The sequence below is a fragment of the Salmo trutta genome, chromosome 14, assembly GCF_901001165.1.
Source record: "Salmo trutta chromosome 14, fSalTru1.1, whole genome shotgun sequence".
In the NCBI taxonomy this organism is placed as follows: Eukaryota; Metazoa; Chordata; class Actinopteri; order Salmoniformes; family Salmonidae; genus Salmo; species Salmo trutta.
Genome location: NC_042970.1, coordinates 66,180,926 through 66,197,549, shown reverse-complemented (window position 1 = coordinate 66,197,549; position 16,624 = coordinate 66,180,926). Strand labels below are relative to the sequence as shown.

The window sequence follows — 16,624 nt, the reverse complement described above, 5'->3', positions numbered from 1 at the left end:
TAGCCAGCCGCAGTAGTAGCCGTAGATACCGTGGATACAGCTCACGGAGCGGTGTCGGTTCGAGTGGCCTCAGTTCGTCCGGTGGGATGCAGTTTTCCAGCGGTTTGGGAGGCGGTAGGTCCAGCATGAGCGTGTACTCTGTTGGGAGCAGTCGCGCGCCGAGTGTATATGGAGGTGCCGGGGGATACGGCACCCGTATCTCTGTCTTCTCTATGGACGGGCCAGGCCAGGTCACTATCGGTGCCAACGAGAAGCATACCATGCAGAATCTGAACGACCGTTTGGCCACCTACCTGGAAAAGGTAAGGCAGAGTGATGGGGATGTACAGTAGATGGAGATTACGCGCGTTGAGCAATATTACGCACGGCCTAGATTATGAGCGGAGACTGAAAGACAAGGCAGAGTGATCACTCTTTTCAAACCACAACATATTCGATGATACAGAAAAATGTTACGAGAAAGTGATCTTTAATCTTTGTTATAAAGCTTTTTTGTTTTCAGTAAACCCTTTCGTCAATACTATCCAGAGTGTTCATTTAAATGGGATAATACAGTAGGCTACAGCCAATGGACCATATATATACTGCTCAAAAAAATAAAGGGAACACTAAAATAACACATCCTATATCTGAATGAATGAAATAATCTTATTAAATACTTTTTTCTTTACATAGTTGAATGTGCTGACAACAAAATCACACAAAAATAATCAATGGAAATCCAATTTATCAACCCATGGAGGTCTGGATTTGGAGTCACACTCAAAACTAAAGTGGAAAACCACACTACAGGCTGATCCAACTTTGATGTAATGTCCTTAAAACAAGTCAAAATGAGGCTCAGTAGTGTGTGTGGCCTCCACATGCCTGTATGACCTCCCTACAACGCCTGGGCATGCTCCTGATGAGGTGGCGGATGGTCTCCTGAGGGATCTCCTCCCAGACCTGGACTAAAGCATCCGCCAACTCCTGGACAGTCTGTGGTGCAACGTGGCGTTGGTGGATGGAGCGAGACATGATGTCCCAGATGTGCTCAATTGGATTCAGGTCTGGGGAACGGGCAGGCCAGTCCATAGCATCAATGCCTTCCTCTTGCAGGAACTGCTGACACACTCCAGCCACATGAGGTCTAGCATTGTCTTGCATTAGGAGGAACCCAGGGCCAACCGCACCAGGTCTCACAAGGGGTCTGAGGATCTCATCTCGGTACCTAATGGCAGTCAGGCTACCTCTGGCGAGCACATGGAGGGCTGTGTGGCCCCCCAAAGAAATGCCACCCCACACCATGACTGACCCACCGCCAAACCGGTCATGCTGGAGGATGTTGCAGGCAGCAGAACGTTCTCCACGGCGTCTCCAGACTCTGTCACGTCTGTCACGTGCTCAGTGTGAACCTGCTTTCATCTGTGAAGAGCACAGGGCGCCAGTGGCGAATTTGCCAATCTTGGTGTTCTCTGGCAAATGCCAAACGTCCTGCACGGTGTTGGGCTGTAAGCACAAACCCCACCTGTGGACGTCGGGCCCTCATACCACCCTCATGGAGTCTGTTTCTGACCGTTTGAGCAGACACATGCACATTTGTGGCCTGCTGGAGGTCATTTTGCAGGGCTCTGGCAGTGCTCCTCCTGCTCCTCCTTGCACAAAGGCGGAGGTAGCGGTCCTGCTGCTGGGTTGTTGCCCTCCTACGGCCTCCTCCACGTCTCCTGATGTACTGGCCTGTCTCCTGGTAGCGCCTCCATGCTCTGGGCACTACGCTGACAGACACAGCAAACCTTCTTGCCACAGCTCGCATTGATGTGCCATCCTGGATGAGCTGCACTACCTGAGCCACTTGTGTGGGTTGTAGACTCCGTCTCATGCTACCACTAGAGTGAAAGCACTGCCAGCATTCAAAAGTGACCAAAACATCAGCCAGGAAGCATAGGAACTGAGAAGTGGTCTGTGGTCACCACCTGCAGAACCACTCCTTTATTGGGGGTGTCTTGCTAATTGCCTATAATTTCCACCTGTTGTCTATTCCATTTGCACAACAGCATGTGAAATTTATTGTCAATCAGTGTCGCGTCCTAAGTGGACAGTTTGATTTCACAGAAGTGTGATTGACTTGGAGTTACATTGTGTTGTTTACGTGTTCCCTTTATTTTTTTGAGCAGTGTGTGTATATATATATAAAATAACTTTTACTAAACTTTTAACTTTTAAAAAACTATTTATTCCATCATTAGCTTTTCGAATTGTAAAATTGCTATTGAGAAGAAGCAGTAACCTATAGTTTGCCTGTAAAGCTCCAAGGAAAGTCTCATTATTAAAAAGACACACCTGTATTACTATTATAAATACACGTTCCTAAATACACCTATTTATTTTATTTGGCCTTTATTTAACACACATCACAACAAGAGAGACAACACTACATAAAGAGAGACCGAAGACAACAACATAGCAAGGCAGCAACACATGACAACATAGCATGGTAGCAACACAACATACATAGTGAGGACAATGACATGGCAGGATTTTATCATTTATTTTCAATTCCATTATGTTGGGGATTATCTAATGGGAGAGTGCTGATTCTCATAACGTGATGTGTTACGCTCCAAATGGCACCCTATTCCCTATTTAGTGCACAACAGGGCCCACAGGGCTCTGGCCAAATGTAGTGCTCTATATAGGGAATAGGGTGCCATTTCAGATAGACCCATGAACTGAACTTTTTATTTTGATTTATTTAACCAAGCAAGTCAGTTAAGCAAGTCAGTTAAAAACAAATCCTTATTTACAATGACGGCATATCCCGGCCAAACTCTCCCTTAACACAGATGACGCTGGGCCAATTGTGCAGCGCCCTATGGTACTCCAAATCACAGCCGGTTGTGATACAACCTGGGATCAAACCAGGGTCTGTAGTGACGCCACTAGCTCTGCGATGCAGTGCCTTAGACCACTGCGCCACTCGGGAGCCCAAATTATTCCCTCTCCCTGTGTTCACAGGTACGCTCTCTTGAGGCAGCTAATAGCAAGTTGGAGCTGCAGATCAAGGAGTTCTACGAGACGAGCTCACCGACTCACAAGAAGGACCTCAGTGGGTTCTATACCACCATCACAGACATCCTCAACAAGGTACTTCTGGGTAATGTAGTCTTAATGTAGCGACCCACTGGGCACACACTGGTTGAATCAACATTGTTTCCATGTCATTTCAATGTACTTATGTTGAAACAACGTGGAATAGACGTTGAATTGATGTCTGTCACAGTGGGAAGGGTGGTGAGAATAGGATTGAGACGACGCCAACAGCTTTGTGAAAGAAGAGCGTCACTAGGATGAACTAGATAAGTGATAGATTTTAGGTATAATTCCTATTGTCTCTCAGAATGTATCTTGTTGATTGTTGAAAAACACGTTCTGATGTAAATTAATGAACAGTAGACATGAACCAGATCTGCTGATCTAAACACATGATATCCTATACATAGTTGACTCTGTTATTACATTCCATTGACTGTGGCTGTCCTCCTATTCCTAGATCCAAGCCAGGTCTGTGGAGAACTCTCAGATGATCCTGCAGGTGGATAATGCCAGACTTGCAGCTGATGACTTCAAGATGAAGTAGGTGCACTTCCTCTCTGTTCAGCCTCTGTGTGTACTGATTCTGTTTGTAACTCTTGGCCTATAGGTTTGAGATTGAGTAGATCGAATCCTCCCAGACATACAGAAATGCTCATGGATGTAGGCAGGAGCTATGAATCAGTTTATGGTTGGGCAAGTTGTATCTTGGTTTGTTGTGAGGAGGAACTAATCAAGCCCTCTCCTTTCCTCAACCCCTGTAGGTTAGAGATGGAGGCTAACATGCGTATGAAGATGGAAGGGGATGTGGCTCGTCTGAGAGGAGTCCTGGACAGCTTTAAACTCACCAGAGCAGAACTGGAGATACAGATTGAGGGGCTGAAGGAGGAGCTGGTCTACCTCAGGAAGAACCACAAGGAGGTAATTTCTCCTCACACACTCAAGTCTTAACGCTTGTGCTGTTGGCTGAAGTCTGAACGCTCCAGGACAGCCACATGGGGTTTTTCATTAGGACACAATGGCTCCCCCTGTAGTTTTTGCATTGTTTTCGCATTTGAATGTATTTAAATTCTCAGTGGGTTTGAGACCTTTCCATGTTTGGCCCCAAGGGGGCAAAACTCACCCACAACAAATCTAGGGCAACTTCACTGTTATTAGTACTCAAATATACAGTAACTGATTGTTTTCAGGTGCTTTTGCCCTTCCCTGTGTATAAGTAAACTACAAATCCCAGGTATTATAGCACAATGTGTCCCCCTTTTCATGTTGTTAGGAGATGCATTTGATGCGGATGCAGCATTGTGGTGCTGTGAATGTGGAGATGGACTGTGCTTCCTCAGTGGACACGAGCAAGGTTCTGGAGGAGATGAGGACCCAGTATGAGGGCATGGTAACGAAGAACCAGAGAGATGCTGCCAAGTGGTTTGAGAGCAAGGTGAGACAACCTCTGAGAATAGGACAGGGGGACTTGAAAGATGTGGGCATGGGTCCCTAAATGTGTTTTGTGAGAGGCACAATTGACATGTATTTTGTGAAGTGGTACTATACTTTTGACTAATACGGTGTGTGTGTGTCAGGTGGAGGTGCTTCAGAACCAGATCACCACCAGCACCACAGAGGTGAAGACCTCTCAGTCTCAGGTGACCGACCTGAAGAGGACCTTCCAGAGCCTGGAGATTGAACTGCATGGTCTGCTCACTCAGGTATGATGTCAAACCATCTTAGTGAATCAGCATCCCTACACATACAGCATTTCTCTTTACCCTATCTCTGATCCTAAAATATGGAATTCCTTTAGGTCTTAAAGGAACAGTACACTCCAAAATCAAAGTTTGTTAGATGTTTTCAGACCTCCACAGTGGTCTAATGTCAAGGTGTTCTAACACCTTTATGCACACCAATCGAACTATCTCTACCCTTCTTCATATCCCTCTTTATACATTTCTACTACCCTCTCCTTCATTCCTTCCTTCATCTTCATCCCTTACAAACATAAACACATTCCTAGAAGGGGTACCTGGAGCAGAGCGTCACTGATATAAAGGGCCGCCACGGCTCCCAGCTGAGCCAGCTGCAGGTTTGTATCAACAGCATGGAGGAGGAGCTGCAGCAGCTCAACGTCAGCATCCAGCAGCAGGCCTCCGAGTACCAGATCCTCCTGGACATCAAGATGAGGCTGGAGATGGAGATCGCTGAGTACAGGAGGCTGCTGGATGGAGAGGGACTCAGGTGAGAGGGGATAATGGAGGGGCAGAAAAAAAGGAGGGATGGGGGATGACAGCTGTTTATTGGCACCTCATTGCAAACAGCGGTGGAAAAAGTACCCAACTGTCATACTTGATTAAAAGTAAAGATACCTTAATAGAAAATGACTCAAATAAAAGTAAAAGTCATCCAGTAAAATTCTAATTGAGTTAAAGTCTAAAAGTATTTGGTTTACAATATACTTAAGTATCAATGGTAAAAGTGTCAATCATTTCAAATTCCTTGTATTAACCAAATGGCACCATTTTTTTGTTTTTTAATTTACAGAAAGCTAGAGGCACTCAGACATAATTTACAAACACAATATGTGTGTTTAGTGAGTCCGCCAGATCAGAGGCAGTAGGGATTACCAGGAATGTTTGGTTGATAAGTACGTGAATTGGACTATTTTCCTGTCCTGCTAAGCATTCAAAATGTAGTGAGTACTTTTGGGTGTCAAGGAAAAGTACAATATTTTCTTAAGGAATGTAGTGAAGTAAAAGTAGTCAGAAATATAAATAGTAAAGTAAAGTACAGATATCCCAAAAAACTACTTAAATATTACTTTAAAGTATGTTTACTTAAGTACTTTACACCACTGATTGCAAACTAGTAGATCAAGATGTGTGTTTGTGAGTTTAGCTGACCGTAAATGTTCTTCCCCCGTGTGTCTACCATTAGGCATTGACACCAGACAGGAGGTCAGGAAAGTGATCGAGAAGATCCAGGAAATACAACATGTCCAGGAAGTGGTGGAAGGTGAGCAAGCAGGAGAATAATTAATCAAATGAATGAATCAATGAAAGAATCATGTGTTCCCCATAATACACACAATGACTGAATGAATGAATTCCTGTTTGGTGGCTCTTTCCACAGAGTATAATCCACACATGCAGAAGCGGGTGAGGGTGATCGTGGAGGAGATGGTGGATGGGAAGGTGGTGTCCACCTCACTTGATGAGAAGGTCCAGGATATGAACTAACTGAGAAGGCCAGATAGTTCCGGAATCTGGTGAAGCGGTAACGGACCAGACATACCCCTGGACCACACATACAACTGATGACGGGGTGTTCAAGCCTCGTCTATATATACAGTTGAAGTCGGAAGTTTACATACACCTTAGCCAAATACATTTAAATTCAGTTTTTTACATTTCCTGACATTTAATCCTAGTAAAAATTCCCTGTTTTAGGTCAGTTAAGATCACCACCTTATTTTAAGAATGTGAAATGTCAGAATAATTGTAGAGAGACTGATTTATTTCAGCTTTTATTTCTTTCATCACATTCCCAGTTGGTCAGAAATGTACATGCACCCAATTAGTAGTTGGTAGCATTGCCTTTAAATTGTTTAACTTGGGTCAAACGTTTCGGTAGCATTCCAAAAGCTTCCCACAATAAGTTGGGTGAATTTTGGCCCATTCCTCCTGACAGAGCTGGTGTAACTGAGTCAGGTTTGTAGGCCTCCTTGCTCGCACACGCTTTTTCAGTTCTGAGGTCAGGCTTTGTGATGGCCACTCCAATACCTTGACTTTGTTGTCCTTAAGCTATTTTGCCACAACTTTGGAAGTATGCTTGGGGTCATTGTCCATTTGGAAGACCCATTTGCGACCAAGCTGTAACTTCCTGACTGATGTCTGGAGATTTTGCTTCAATATATCCACATAATTTTCCTCCCTCATGATGCCATCTATTTTGTGAAGTGCACCAGTCCCTCCTGCAGCAAGCACCTCCACAACATGATGCTGGCACCCCCGTGTTTCGTGGTTGGGATGGTGTTCTTTGGCTGGCAAGCCTCCCCCTTTTTCCTCCAAACATACAGAGATGGTTGTTATGGCCAAACAGTTCTATTTTTGTTTCATCAGACCAGAGGACATTTCTCCAAAAAGTACGATCTTTGTCCCCATGTGCAGTTGCAAACCATAGTCTGGCTTTTTTATGGCGGTTTTGGAGCAGTGGCTTCTTCCTTTCTGAGCATCCTTTCAGTTTATGTCGATATAGGACTCGTTTTACTGTGGATAATGATACTTTTGTACCTGTTTCCTCCAGCATCTTCACAAGGTCCTGTGCTGTTCTGGGATTGATTTGCACTTTTCGCACCAAAGTACGTTCATCTCTGTATGTATGTATGTATATATATTTCATGGTCGCATATTGTAATATGTCACTTTTGACAGGATTGCATCAGCTGAATGATAACTGATGTAATTTACTCATGTTACCTTATAACTCTATGTTATGGCAAATTGAATATTATTTCTAGAATGTGTTTTTCTCGTTCCATTTGTTGCCACCAGGTGGCATGTCTCTCATTTAAACATCTTTGGCCAGCCCAATTAAAAGTGAAAATGATCTCATTTGAGTAAATTGGAAACAGATTAGTACAGTTACATAAGTGACATCAGGCAAAATACGATTTTCTTCATCAGCCATTATAAAGCTATTTTAGCTCCATTGTATAGTCCCAGGACCACAAGCCATGTATGTTCTCTTTACTCTATGACAGGTTTAAAGTTAATATTCTGTAGCCATATGACACTGACGCTACATGATACATTTGGCTGTTGATTAAATATAGATGTCAATGCATTTCAGGACACTGATATCATAATTGAGGGTCCATTGCTGTCCTTTAAAAAGATGAAAAGAAACACCTTTGCAGATTGGATGAGGCCAACACACATACTGTACCCTACATTATATGAGCATAACACTCATGGGAGTTTCACTTACTCAAACATGTTCTCAGAGCAGAACGGATTATGATTGGTCGCATCAGGCACCCAATGAAAATGGAGAGGAGGTGGGAGGAGGCACAGTGGCGACACGTCATTCACGGCAGGTGGGGCGTGTACTATATACACATTACCATCCTCGACTGGAGCACATTTAAACAATTGAACAAAAAGGTCTGACAATTACCTCAAGCACAGTAGAATATAACAGTCCAAAGAGAGATTCAGAATATAAACGTGACTCAAACCTTGAATGAGTAGGTGTCCAAACTTAACAAATTCAAATTCCTCCTGTCTGTCTCTTTTCACCACTGAAGGTCACATGCAGTTGGCCAGTTTTTTTTTATATATATATATATATGTATATATATATATATATATATATATATATATATATATATATATATATATATATATATATATATATATGCTATTCTTAGCATATTCGTAGCGTCAGCGTAGTTTTGCATGTTATTTTGCCATAAATACGTGTCACATATCAGTTTGTGAACAATGTAAAAAAATAAATATATAATTTAATTCATCAAGCCGCATACAAACATGGTCTCTTTTTTGTTTTCTTGAGTAAGGCAGCTCCAAAATGTAGGTGTTTGAGGACTAGCTCAGTGCTTTCTGTGGTGGTGGGGCGTGCTAGCAGACAATAGGAGCATTGCGCCGTGATCAGCTCAGTGTTCTGTTACTCATGGGGACCTTACTTAATCGCCAAGCTTAAGTCCTTAGAAAGGGTAGACAGCCCTTTGGGTCTTGCCATAGAGTTATATTACAAGTGCCCTTCCAAGAAGGCTCAAGGTCATTGGCCACAGAAATTACGTCAAATCACGTTATATGTACAGTAGCTTTGATTGGACTGATCATGTCAACATCTTACTTTCACAATCTTAGCTAGCAATCATCATCATGATGTCAACAAAACAAAAGAGATGATCGCGGACTTCAGGAAACAGCAGAGGGTGCAGCCCCCTATCTACATTGACGGGACAGTAGTGGAGAGGGTGGAGAGTTTTAAGTTCCTCGGCGTGCACATCACGGACAAACTGTAATGGTCCACCCACACAGACAGTGTGGTGAAGAAGGCGCAGTAGTGCCTCTTCAACCTCCGGAGGCTGAAGAAATTCAGCTTGTCACCAAAAACACTCACAAACTTTTACAGATGCACAACCGAGAGCATCCTGTCGGGCTGTATCACCGCCTGGTACAGCAGCTGCTCCGCCCATAACCGGAAGGCTCTCCAGAGGGTAGTGAGGTCTGCACAACGCATCACCGGGTGAAAACTACCTGCCCTCCAGGACACCTACACCACCCGATGTCACAGGAAGGCCAAAAAGATCATCAAGGACAACAACCACCCGAGCCACTGCCTGTTCACCCCGCTATCATCCAGAAGGCGAGGTTAGTACAGCTGCATCAAAGCTGGAACCGAGAGACTGAAAAACATCTTCTATCTCAAGGCCATCAGACTGTTAAACAGCCATCACTAACATTGAGTGGCTGCTGCCAACATATTGACTCAACTCAAGCCACTTTAATAATGGGAAAATTGATGTAATCAATGTATCACTTGCCACTTTATATTATTTATATTAGATCATGTTTACATAACCTATATTATTCATCTCATATGTATATACTGTACGCTATACCATCTACTGCATCTTGCCATCTTGATGTATTAGATGTATCACTAGCCACTTTAAACAATGCCACTTTATATAATGTTTTCATAACCTACATTACTCATCTTATATGTATATACTGTACTCTATGCCATCCTGATGCAATGTATCACAAGCCACCTTAAACAATGCCGCTTTATATGTTTTCATACCCTACAATACTCATCTCATATGTATATACTGTACTCCATACCATCTATTATATCTTGCCTACGCCGTTCGGCCATCACTCATTTATATATTTTTATGTACATATTCGTATTCATTCCTTAACACTTGTGTGTACAAGGTAGTTGTTGTGGAATTAGTAGATTACTTGTTAGATATTACTGCATGGTTGGAACTAGAAGCACAAGCATTTCGCTACACTTGCATTAACACCTGCTAACCATGTGTACGTGACTAATAAATGTGATTTTGATGAATCAAGTCTACTGGCAAATCCTTTTTATTCCTTGTCATATATATATAGATAAAACGTATTGGTGCTCATCGGCCACTGGACATAAACATTACATAACAATTTTGGTAGATCGCAAATTCAACAATGAGTGTTTTGTAAGGAATCGGTGACAGTGGCTAACTGCAAGCATTGCAACTGGGAAGTCGGGAATAAACAGCTCAAACTGGGAAAATACGTTTTGAACTGTCATTCAACTCGGAATTGTAAATCCAGCATCTTTCTCTTTGATGACAAAATTTGCCCACGAAGGACCGCCGCACCACTTTCCTGTTCAAGCACGTCACAACAACGTGAGTCAAAAAATGTCTTCTGCTGCTTCATAAATTACGTAGGATGCCAGAGAGATATGTATCCTGTAGCTAAGAAGGTAATACTAAGTGTATGTGTAGTAAGCTAATATTAACTAGAAAAACTCATTTTAGAACTCATTTTTTACATGTAGTATTTAATCAATAATTTAGACTAGCTGGAAACAGGACATTAATGCACAAAATGAAGAACTTGCTTTTGTTTTGCTTATCGCTCCTGCAAAAATGTGTGTCTTTGTGAGACGCAGAGTAGGTGAACGAATGATCTCTGCATGTGTGGTTCTCACCATGAAGCATGGAGGAGGAGGTGTGATGGTGTGGGGGTTCTTTGCTGGTGACACTGTCAGTGATTTATTTAGAATTCAAGTCACACTTAACCAGCATGGCTACCACAGCATTCGGCGGTGATACGCCATCCCATCTGGTTTGCGCTTAGTGGGACTATCGTTTGTTTTTTAACAGGACAATGACCCAACACACCTCCAGGCTCTATAAGGGCTATTTGACCAAGAAGGAGAGTGATGGAGTGCTGCATCAAATGACCTGGCCTCCGCAATGACCTGATCTCAACCCAATTGAGATGGTTTGGGATGAGTTGGACTGCAGAGTGAAGGAAAAGCAGCCAACAAGTGCTCAGCATACATGCGTACTCCTTCAAGCCTTTTGGAAAAGCATTCCTGGTGAAGCTGGTTCAGAGAATGCCAAGAGTGTGCAAAGCTGTCATCAAGGCAAAGGGTGTGTAACGCTCATCTGAAAGAGGGGACCAAGATGCAGTGTGGTAAGTGGTCATAATTTATTTCAATGAAACACTTTAAATCAAACAAGAAAACTAAAGCCAACACTTCTGCCAGGTGAACACACAAGACAGAAAACAACTACCCACAAAACCCCAAAGTAAAACAGGCTGCCTAAGTATGGCTCCCAATCAGCGACAACGATGTACAGCTGTCCCTGATTGAGAGCCATACCAGGCCAAAACAAAGAAATACAAAAACATAGAAAAAAGGACATAGAATGCCCACCCAAATCACACCCTGACCAAACCTAAATAGAGACATAAAAAGGCTCTCTCAGGTCAGGGCATGACAGGGTGGCTACTTTTGAAGAATCTAAAATATATTTAATTTGTCTAACAATTGTTTGGATACTACAGTACATGATTCCATATGTGTTATTTCATAGTCTTGATGTCTTCACTATTATTCTACAATGTAGAAAATAGTCAAATTAAAGAAAAACCCCTGAATGAGTTGGTGTTTCCAAACTTTTGACAGGTACTGTAATTATTCACACCCCTGAGTCAATACTTTGTAGAAGCACCTTTGGCAGTGATTACAGCTGTGAGTCTCTAAGAGCTTTCCACTCCTCGATTGTGCAATATTTGCCCATTATTCTTTTCAGAATTCTTCAAGCTCTGTCAAATTGGTTATTGATCAACTCCAGTGTATATTTGGCCTTGTGTTTTAGGTTATTGTCCTGCTGAAAGGTGAATTTGTCTCCCAGTGTCTGTTGGAAAGCAGACTGAACCAGATTTTCCTCTATGATTTTGCCCATGCTTAGCTCTTTTCCATTTATTTTGATCCTAAAAAACTCCCAGTCCTTGTCGATGACAAGCCTACCCATAAAGTTTATGCAGCCACCACAATGCTTGAAAATATGAAGAGTGGTACTCAGTGATGTGTTGTGTTTGATTTGCCTCAATCATAACACTTTCTATTAAGGACAAAAGTTCGTTGTAGGTTAACAAGCTAGCTTGCTAGTAAATAATTTTGCTGCTCTAAGTGAAGTTTGAGTCAACTGTGTCTCTAAGAGCAGAACTGTCAGTACTGGCCATCAACACAGTCAGTACTCCACATTCCTCTTTCCACATTTTCCTATATGATTGTATTCCCTATTAATGATGTTGTGTACTTGTGACCCATGTGAAATGCACTTAAAATAAAACTTGAGTACTAACATGTCATTATTGCCTGACTGTAAAACATTCATTATTGAGTTGGTGAGGATCAGATGATATATGTTGGGTCGTCATTTTCCCCCTAGGCATGTAACGAGCTGGGTCAGATCTGGATGTAGTCAGGTGTGAGTGAGCACGCCATGTTTGAACACATCCAGCTCATCATACAGAGGGTTTGTGCAGATCTTGTGTAGTAGTAATTCAGCAGTACTTTTTCATGAGGGAGACCGCCTGCTTCGACTGTATGTCACAACACACACTAACTCTATAAGTAATTGTTTTCTAAATCTGACAAAGCCTGAGAGGATCTGCAGAGAACAATGGGAGTAGGATTCAATCTTAATCCTGTATTGACGCTTTGCCTGTTTGATGGTTTGTCTGCGGGCGTAGCGCGATTTCTTATAAGCTTCCGGATTAGTGTCCCGCTCCTTGAAAGTAGCAACTCTAGCCTTTAGCTCGATGTGGATGCTGCCTGTAATCCATGGCTTCTGGTTAGGATATGTACGTACGGTCACTGTGGGGATGACGTCGTCAATGCACTTATTGATGAAGCCGACGACTGAGGTGGTATACTTCTCAATGCCATTGGATGAATCCCGGAACATATTCCAGTCTGTGCTAGCAAAGCAGTCCTGTAGCGTAGCATCAGAGTCATCTGACCACTTTGGTATTGAGCTAGTCACTGGTACTTCCTGCTTAAGTTTTTGCTTGTAAGCAGGAATCAGGAGGATAGAATTATTGTCAGATTTTCCAAATGGAGGGAGAGAGAGAGCTTTGTATGCGTCTCTGTGTGTGGAGTAAAGGTGGTCCAGAGTTATTTTTCCTCTGGTTGCGCATGTGACATGCTGGTAGAAATTTGTTAAAATGGATTTAAGTTTGCCTGCATTAAAGGCCCCTGCCACTCGGAGCGTCGCTTCTGGATGAGCCTTTTTTGTTTGCTTATGGCCTTATACAGCTCGTTGAGTGCGGTCTTAGTGCCAGCATCAGTATGTGGTGGTAAATAGACAGCTACGAATAATATAGAAGAGAACTCTCTCGGTAGATAGTGTGGCCTACAGCTTATCACAAGTACTTGTTTAAAGAGAGTATAGGTTAAAGTAGCTTTTAGTCCACTCCAGATGTAGGCTTGATCTGAATCTGTGCAACCGTCCCATGTCTGGTAGCGTTATGTGCATTACTGTTTGGCAGTTAGCCTAGAGACCTTGAATTCTTGTAGCTTGTGTGTAATCCTGATTTGTGAACCTGGCAGAGAAGATGTGTGTGTTGTCCAGGGAAAGCTGGAGAAGTCTGTTCCTATGCATGAGCTGGCTCTGGACATCAGGGAGAAGAGTTTTGGACCCAAACACCCCAGTATGGCCACAGCATTGGTCAACCTGGCTATACTCTGCTGCTAAGTGCTGAGAGGACCAAAAACGCTAACAGTTCACTGCATACCAGTCACGGGTTCAAATACTTGAAAAATCCTTTCAAATACTTGAGTTTGCCAGGAATGCCAGATGTACGGGGTTTGCAGTTTTGGGTCTTGTATTGGTTTATTAAGACAGGCAAGCTCAAACAGGCACAGATAAGGTGTTTGAAATGATTTTTCACATTAAACCCAGGTCTGATGCATGCATATTAGGGAAAGATGGGAACTGTTGGAAAGCATACAGCATACAGCATGTGTATGGTTTGATTTGATTCCCCAGGTTAATTGGACTTCAAATGGAAATTCAGACTGTTTCTCCTGGATTCTGTCTGGACATTGGTCTGACTGTGTGTTATTGTGTGTCTGACAGAGAAAGCACAGTGAGACGCTGCCCCTGTATAAACAGGCTATGAGAGTGTGTGAGGACAATCTGGGACGCTCACACCCACAGGTCGGAGAGACGCTGAAGAACCTAGCTGTACTCAGGTGAGTACACACACCATCTTGCTGTTAATATAAATACAGTACTATAAGCTGAACGACTAGTTTTATCATCATTGTCATCAACCCCATATCTCTTTCTGAACCTTATTTTCTCTCTTCTCTGTCCATCTTCCTCTCCTCCCTCCTCCCTCTCTTTCCCCCAGCTATGTGGAGGAAAGCAGCAGAGCTCAACAATCCATGGAGATCAAAGAGGCAGAGCAGTCTCTGGTTTGTGGAAGGCCCCGTGTCGACACTCGTCCAGTGGGGACATGTTTAGCCTGCGAGGGCCCACACCTCTCCCACATGCCCCCAGGTGACCCCTCCCTCTACCGCCCCTTCCAAGAACACAGGTGGTGGATCTCATTTTGCCTTTCATTGATCCTGTGTGTTCATTTCCTCGTCTCCTTCTAGAAATGCATTGGTGGAGAAGGTCAGAGGGAGGGAACTTGCATATTCTCCTCGAATGCATTTTCAGGAGGTGGAAAGGATAGAGGACATGAAGAATCAAGGAAGTACAATTGAAGGCCATCCATGGTTCACAATCTGCATTCCTGAGAAGAACAACGACCATCACACTCTGAATAGTTCGTTATGCTGCTTTGAGATGGAACAGTGTAGTGGTGTCGCCTGTCAAGAGTACTGTAGCTAACTTATAAAATAAGAATTATGCTTTAATGTCTATTCAATGGCTATATTGTTAAGTGTTCAAAAAATAAATATATATTATAAATGTATGATGTAACGTCTGCTTCCAGCTCACACTCTCAAACACATAGATCCCCTGAGCACAGCTCACTCTCCAGATCCCAATCACCGGAATTCTGATCACCTGTTCACACACCTGTATGTCATTATCACATACTATTTAGTTCAGTTCTTTGCACCCAATCATTGTAGGTATTGTTTGTTTTGTGACACATGTCTAGCCTGGAGCGTTGGGTTTCCTGTAATCTACTCCTCCCATGTATGATTTTTTTTTTTGTCTCACTAACAACACCTATTCCCTGCCTGTACTTTCCTGTTATCAACCTATTGCCTGATCTCCTGGATGATGTTAATAGCCTTTTCCCTGCCTTTACTGTTGCCTTTTTGGACCCCCTGTGTATGACCCGCTGCCTGACCCTGGACCCAGCTACCTGCCTCCTCCTGTGGTCCTTTACAATAAATACCTGCGGCGCCCTGCGCTTGAAACCAACTCTCTCTCTCATCGTGTTCATTACACATGAAAGGATGTCAACACCAGGTTATGAAGGTTTTTATTGCATATTCAAACGTTTCCAAATTGCCACTGCTCTGTCACTGTCTATGGAAGCATATATCTGTCAAAATTCTATTTCAATTGTATAATGATAAATCAATATCACCATTGACTGCAAGTCGCTCTGTCTGAGTGTCTGCTAAATTACCAAAATGTCAATTTAATTTGCTTTTCAAATAGGTTTGACACCTACAGTGAGCTCAAAGAATTGGGACAGTGACACACTTTTTTTTTGGCTCTGTACCCCAGCAATTGGGACAAATTAAATTCTGTGTATTAAAGTACCGTCATTTCCGGACTATTAAGCGCACCTGGATATAAGCTGCACCCACTGAATTTAAAAAATATATTATTTTGAACATAAGCTGCACATGTCTATAAGCCGCAGGTGCCTACCGGTACATTGAAACAAATGAACTTTACACAGGCTTTAACGAAACCCGGCTTGTAACAAAAATAAATAGGCTTTAATGAAACACGACTTGTAACAAATAAAAAATTTGCAGTAAACAGTAGCCTACCAAGAAAGTCATTGCTCCAGACCAAGCTCCCGTGCAGCAGCTCTATTTCCTTTTCCAACAGCCAGATCAATCGCCTTCAACTTGAAAGCTGCATCATATGCATTTCTCCGTGTCTTTGCCATGATGAGGGTGACAAAATGACTACCGTACTCAGAATGATGGGAAGTTTGAGCGCGCTCGATTTAATCTAAACATAAACAAAAAAGTTGTTTGACCTTAACCCGTTCGGCAATTTCATTGGTCTAATGAAAGCTTCATGCCGCCCAAAAACTGAGCACGTCACAGAATGTGTTTTTTTAAAAAAAAATATTTTTTTTGTTTGAAAGCGGGAAAAATCCATATATTAGCCACGTCATTGTTTAAGCCGTGAGGTTCAAAGCGTGGGAAAAAAGTAGCGGCTTATAGTCCGGAAATTACGGTTGTCAAGTTTAGTATTTGGTTACCATGATTACGAATAATCCTGAATAAAATTGTGAATGATGAG

General features: G+C 42.7%; 2 protein-coding genes across 3 annotated transcripts; both read left to right on the top strand.

The window, feature by feature from the left end:
• The first annotated feature begins 74 nt into the window (after positions 1 to 74).
• Positions 75 to 5,410, top strand: LOC115208689 (keratin, type I cytoskeletal 42-like). Its single transcript, XM_029776949.1, has 7 exons — positions 75 to 302; positions 2,995 to 3,123; positions 3,530 to 3,612; positions 3,834 to 3,990; positions 4,343 to 4,504; positions 4,647 to 4,772; positions 5,078 to 5,410. The coding sequence occupies exons 1-7, from the start codon at positions 87 to 89 to the stop codon at positions 5,300 to 5,302; spliced, it is 1,098 nt and encodes a 365-aa protein (XP_029632809.1). The 5' UTR covers positions 75 to 86; the 3' UTR covers positions 5,303 to 5,410.
• Positions 5,411 to 12,683: 7,273 nt separating this feature from the next.
• Positions 12,684 to 15,091, top strand: LOC115207132 (nephrocystin-3-like). Of its 2 annotated transcripts, XM_029774119.1 has the most exons (4): positions 12,684 to 12,796; positions 14,249 to 14,364; positions 14,526 to 14,674; positions 14,773 to 15,091. In XM_029774119.1, exons 1-4 carry the CDS (start codon positions 12,791 to 12,793, stop codon positions 14,850 to 14,852), a joined length of 351 nt encoding a protein of 116 aa, XP_029629979.1. In that variant the 5' UTR covers positions 12,684 to 12,790; the 3' UTR covers positions 14,853 to 15,091. The 2 variants fall into 2 exon arrangements, with proteins under 2 accessions (XP_029629979.1, XP_029629978.1); XM_029774118.1 differs by having other exon boundaries at positions 14,526 to 15,091.
• The last annotated feature ends 1,533 nt before the right edge of the window (positions 15,092 to 16,624 follow it).

What these genes read in the sequence shown, in the direction of transcription:
- LOC115207132 (XM_029774118.1), top strand. An exon ending in AAGAACCTAGCTGTACTCAG is followed by an intron (nt 14,365 to 14,525) that starts GTGAGTACACAC and finishes TCTTTCCCCCAG; the next exon opens with CTATGTGGAGGAAAGCAGCA.
- LOC115208689 (XM_029776949.1), top strand. Translation starts at nt 87, where the DNA reads ATGCAGTTTTCCAGCGGTTTGGGAGGCGGTAGGTCCAGCATGAGCGTG. An exon ending in TCACAGACATCCTCAACAAG is followed by an intron (nt 3,124 to 3,529) that starts GTACTTCTGGGT and finishes TCCTATTCCTAG; the next exon opens with ATCCAAGCCAGGTCTGTGGA. An exon ending in TGCATGGTCTGCTCACTCAG is followed by an intron (nt 4,773 to 5,077) that starts GTATGATGTCAA and finishes ACACATTCCTAG; the next exon opens with AAGGGGTACCTGGAGCAGAG.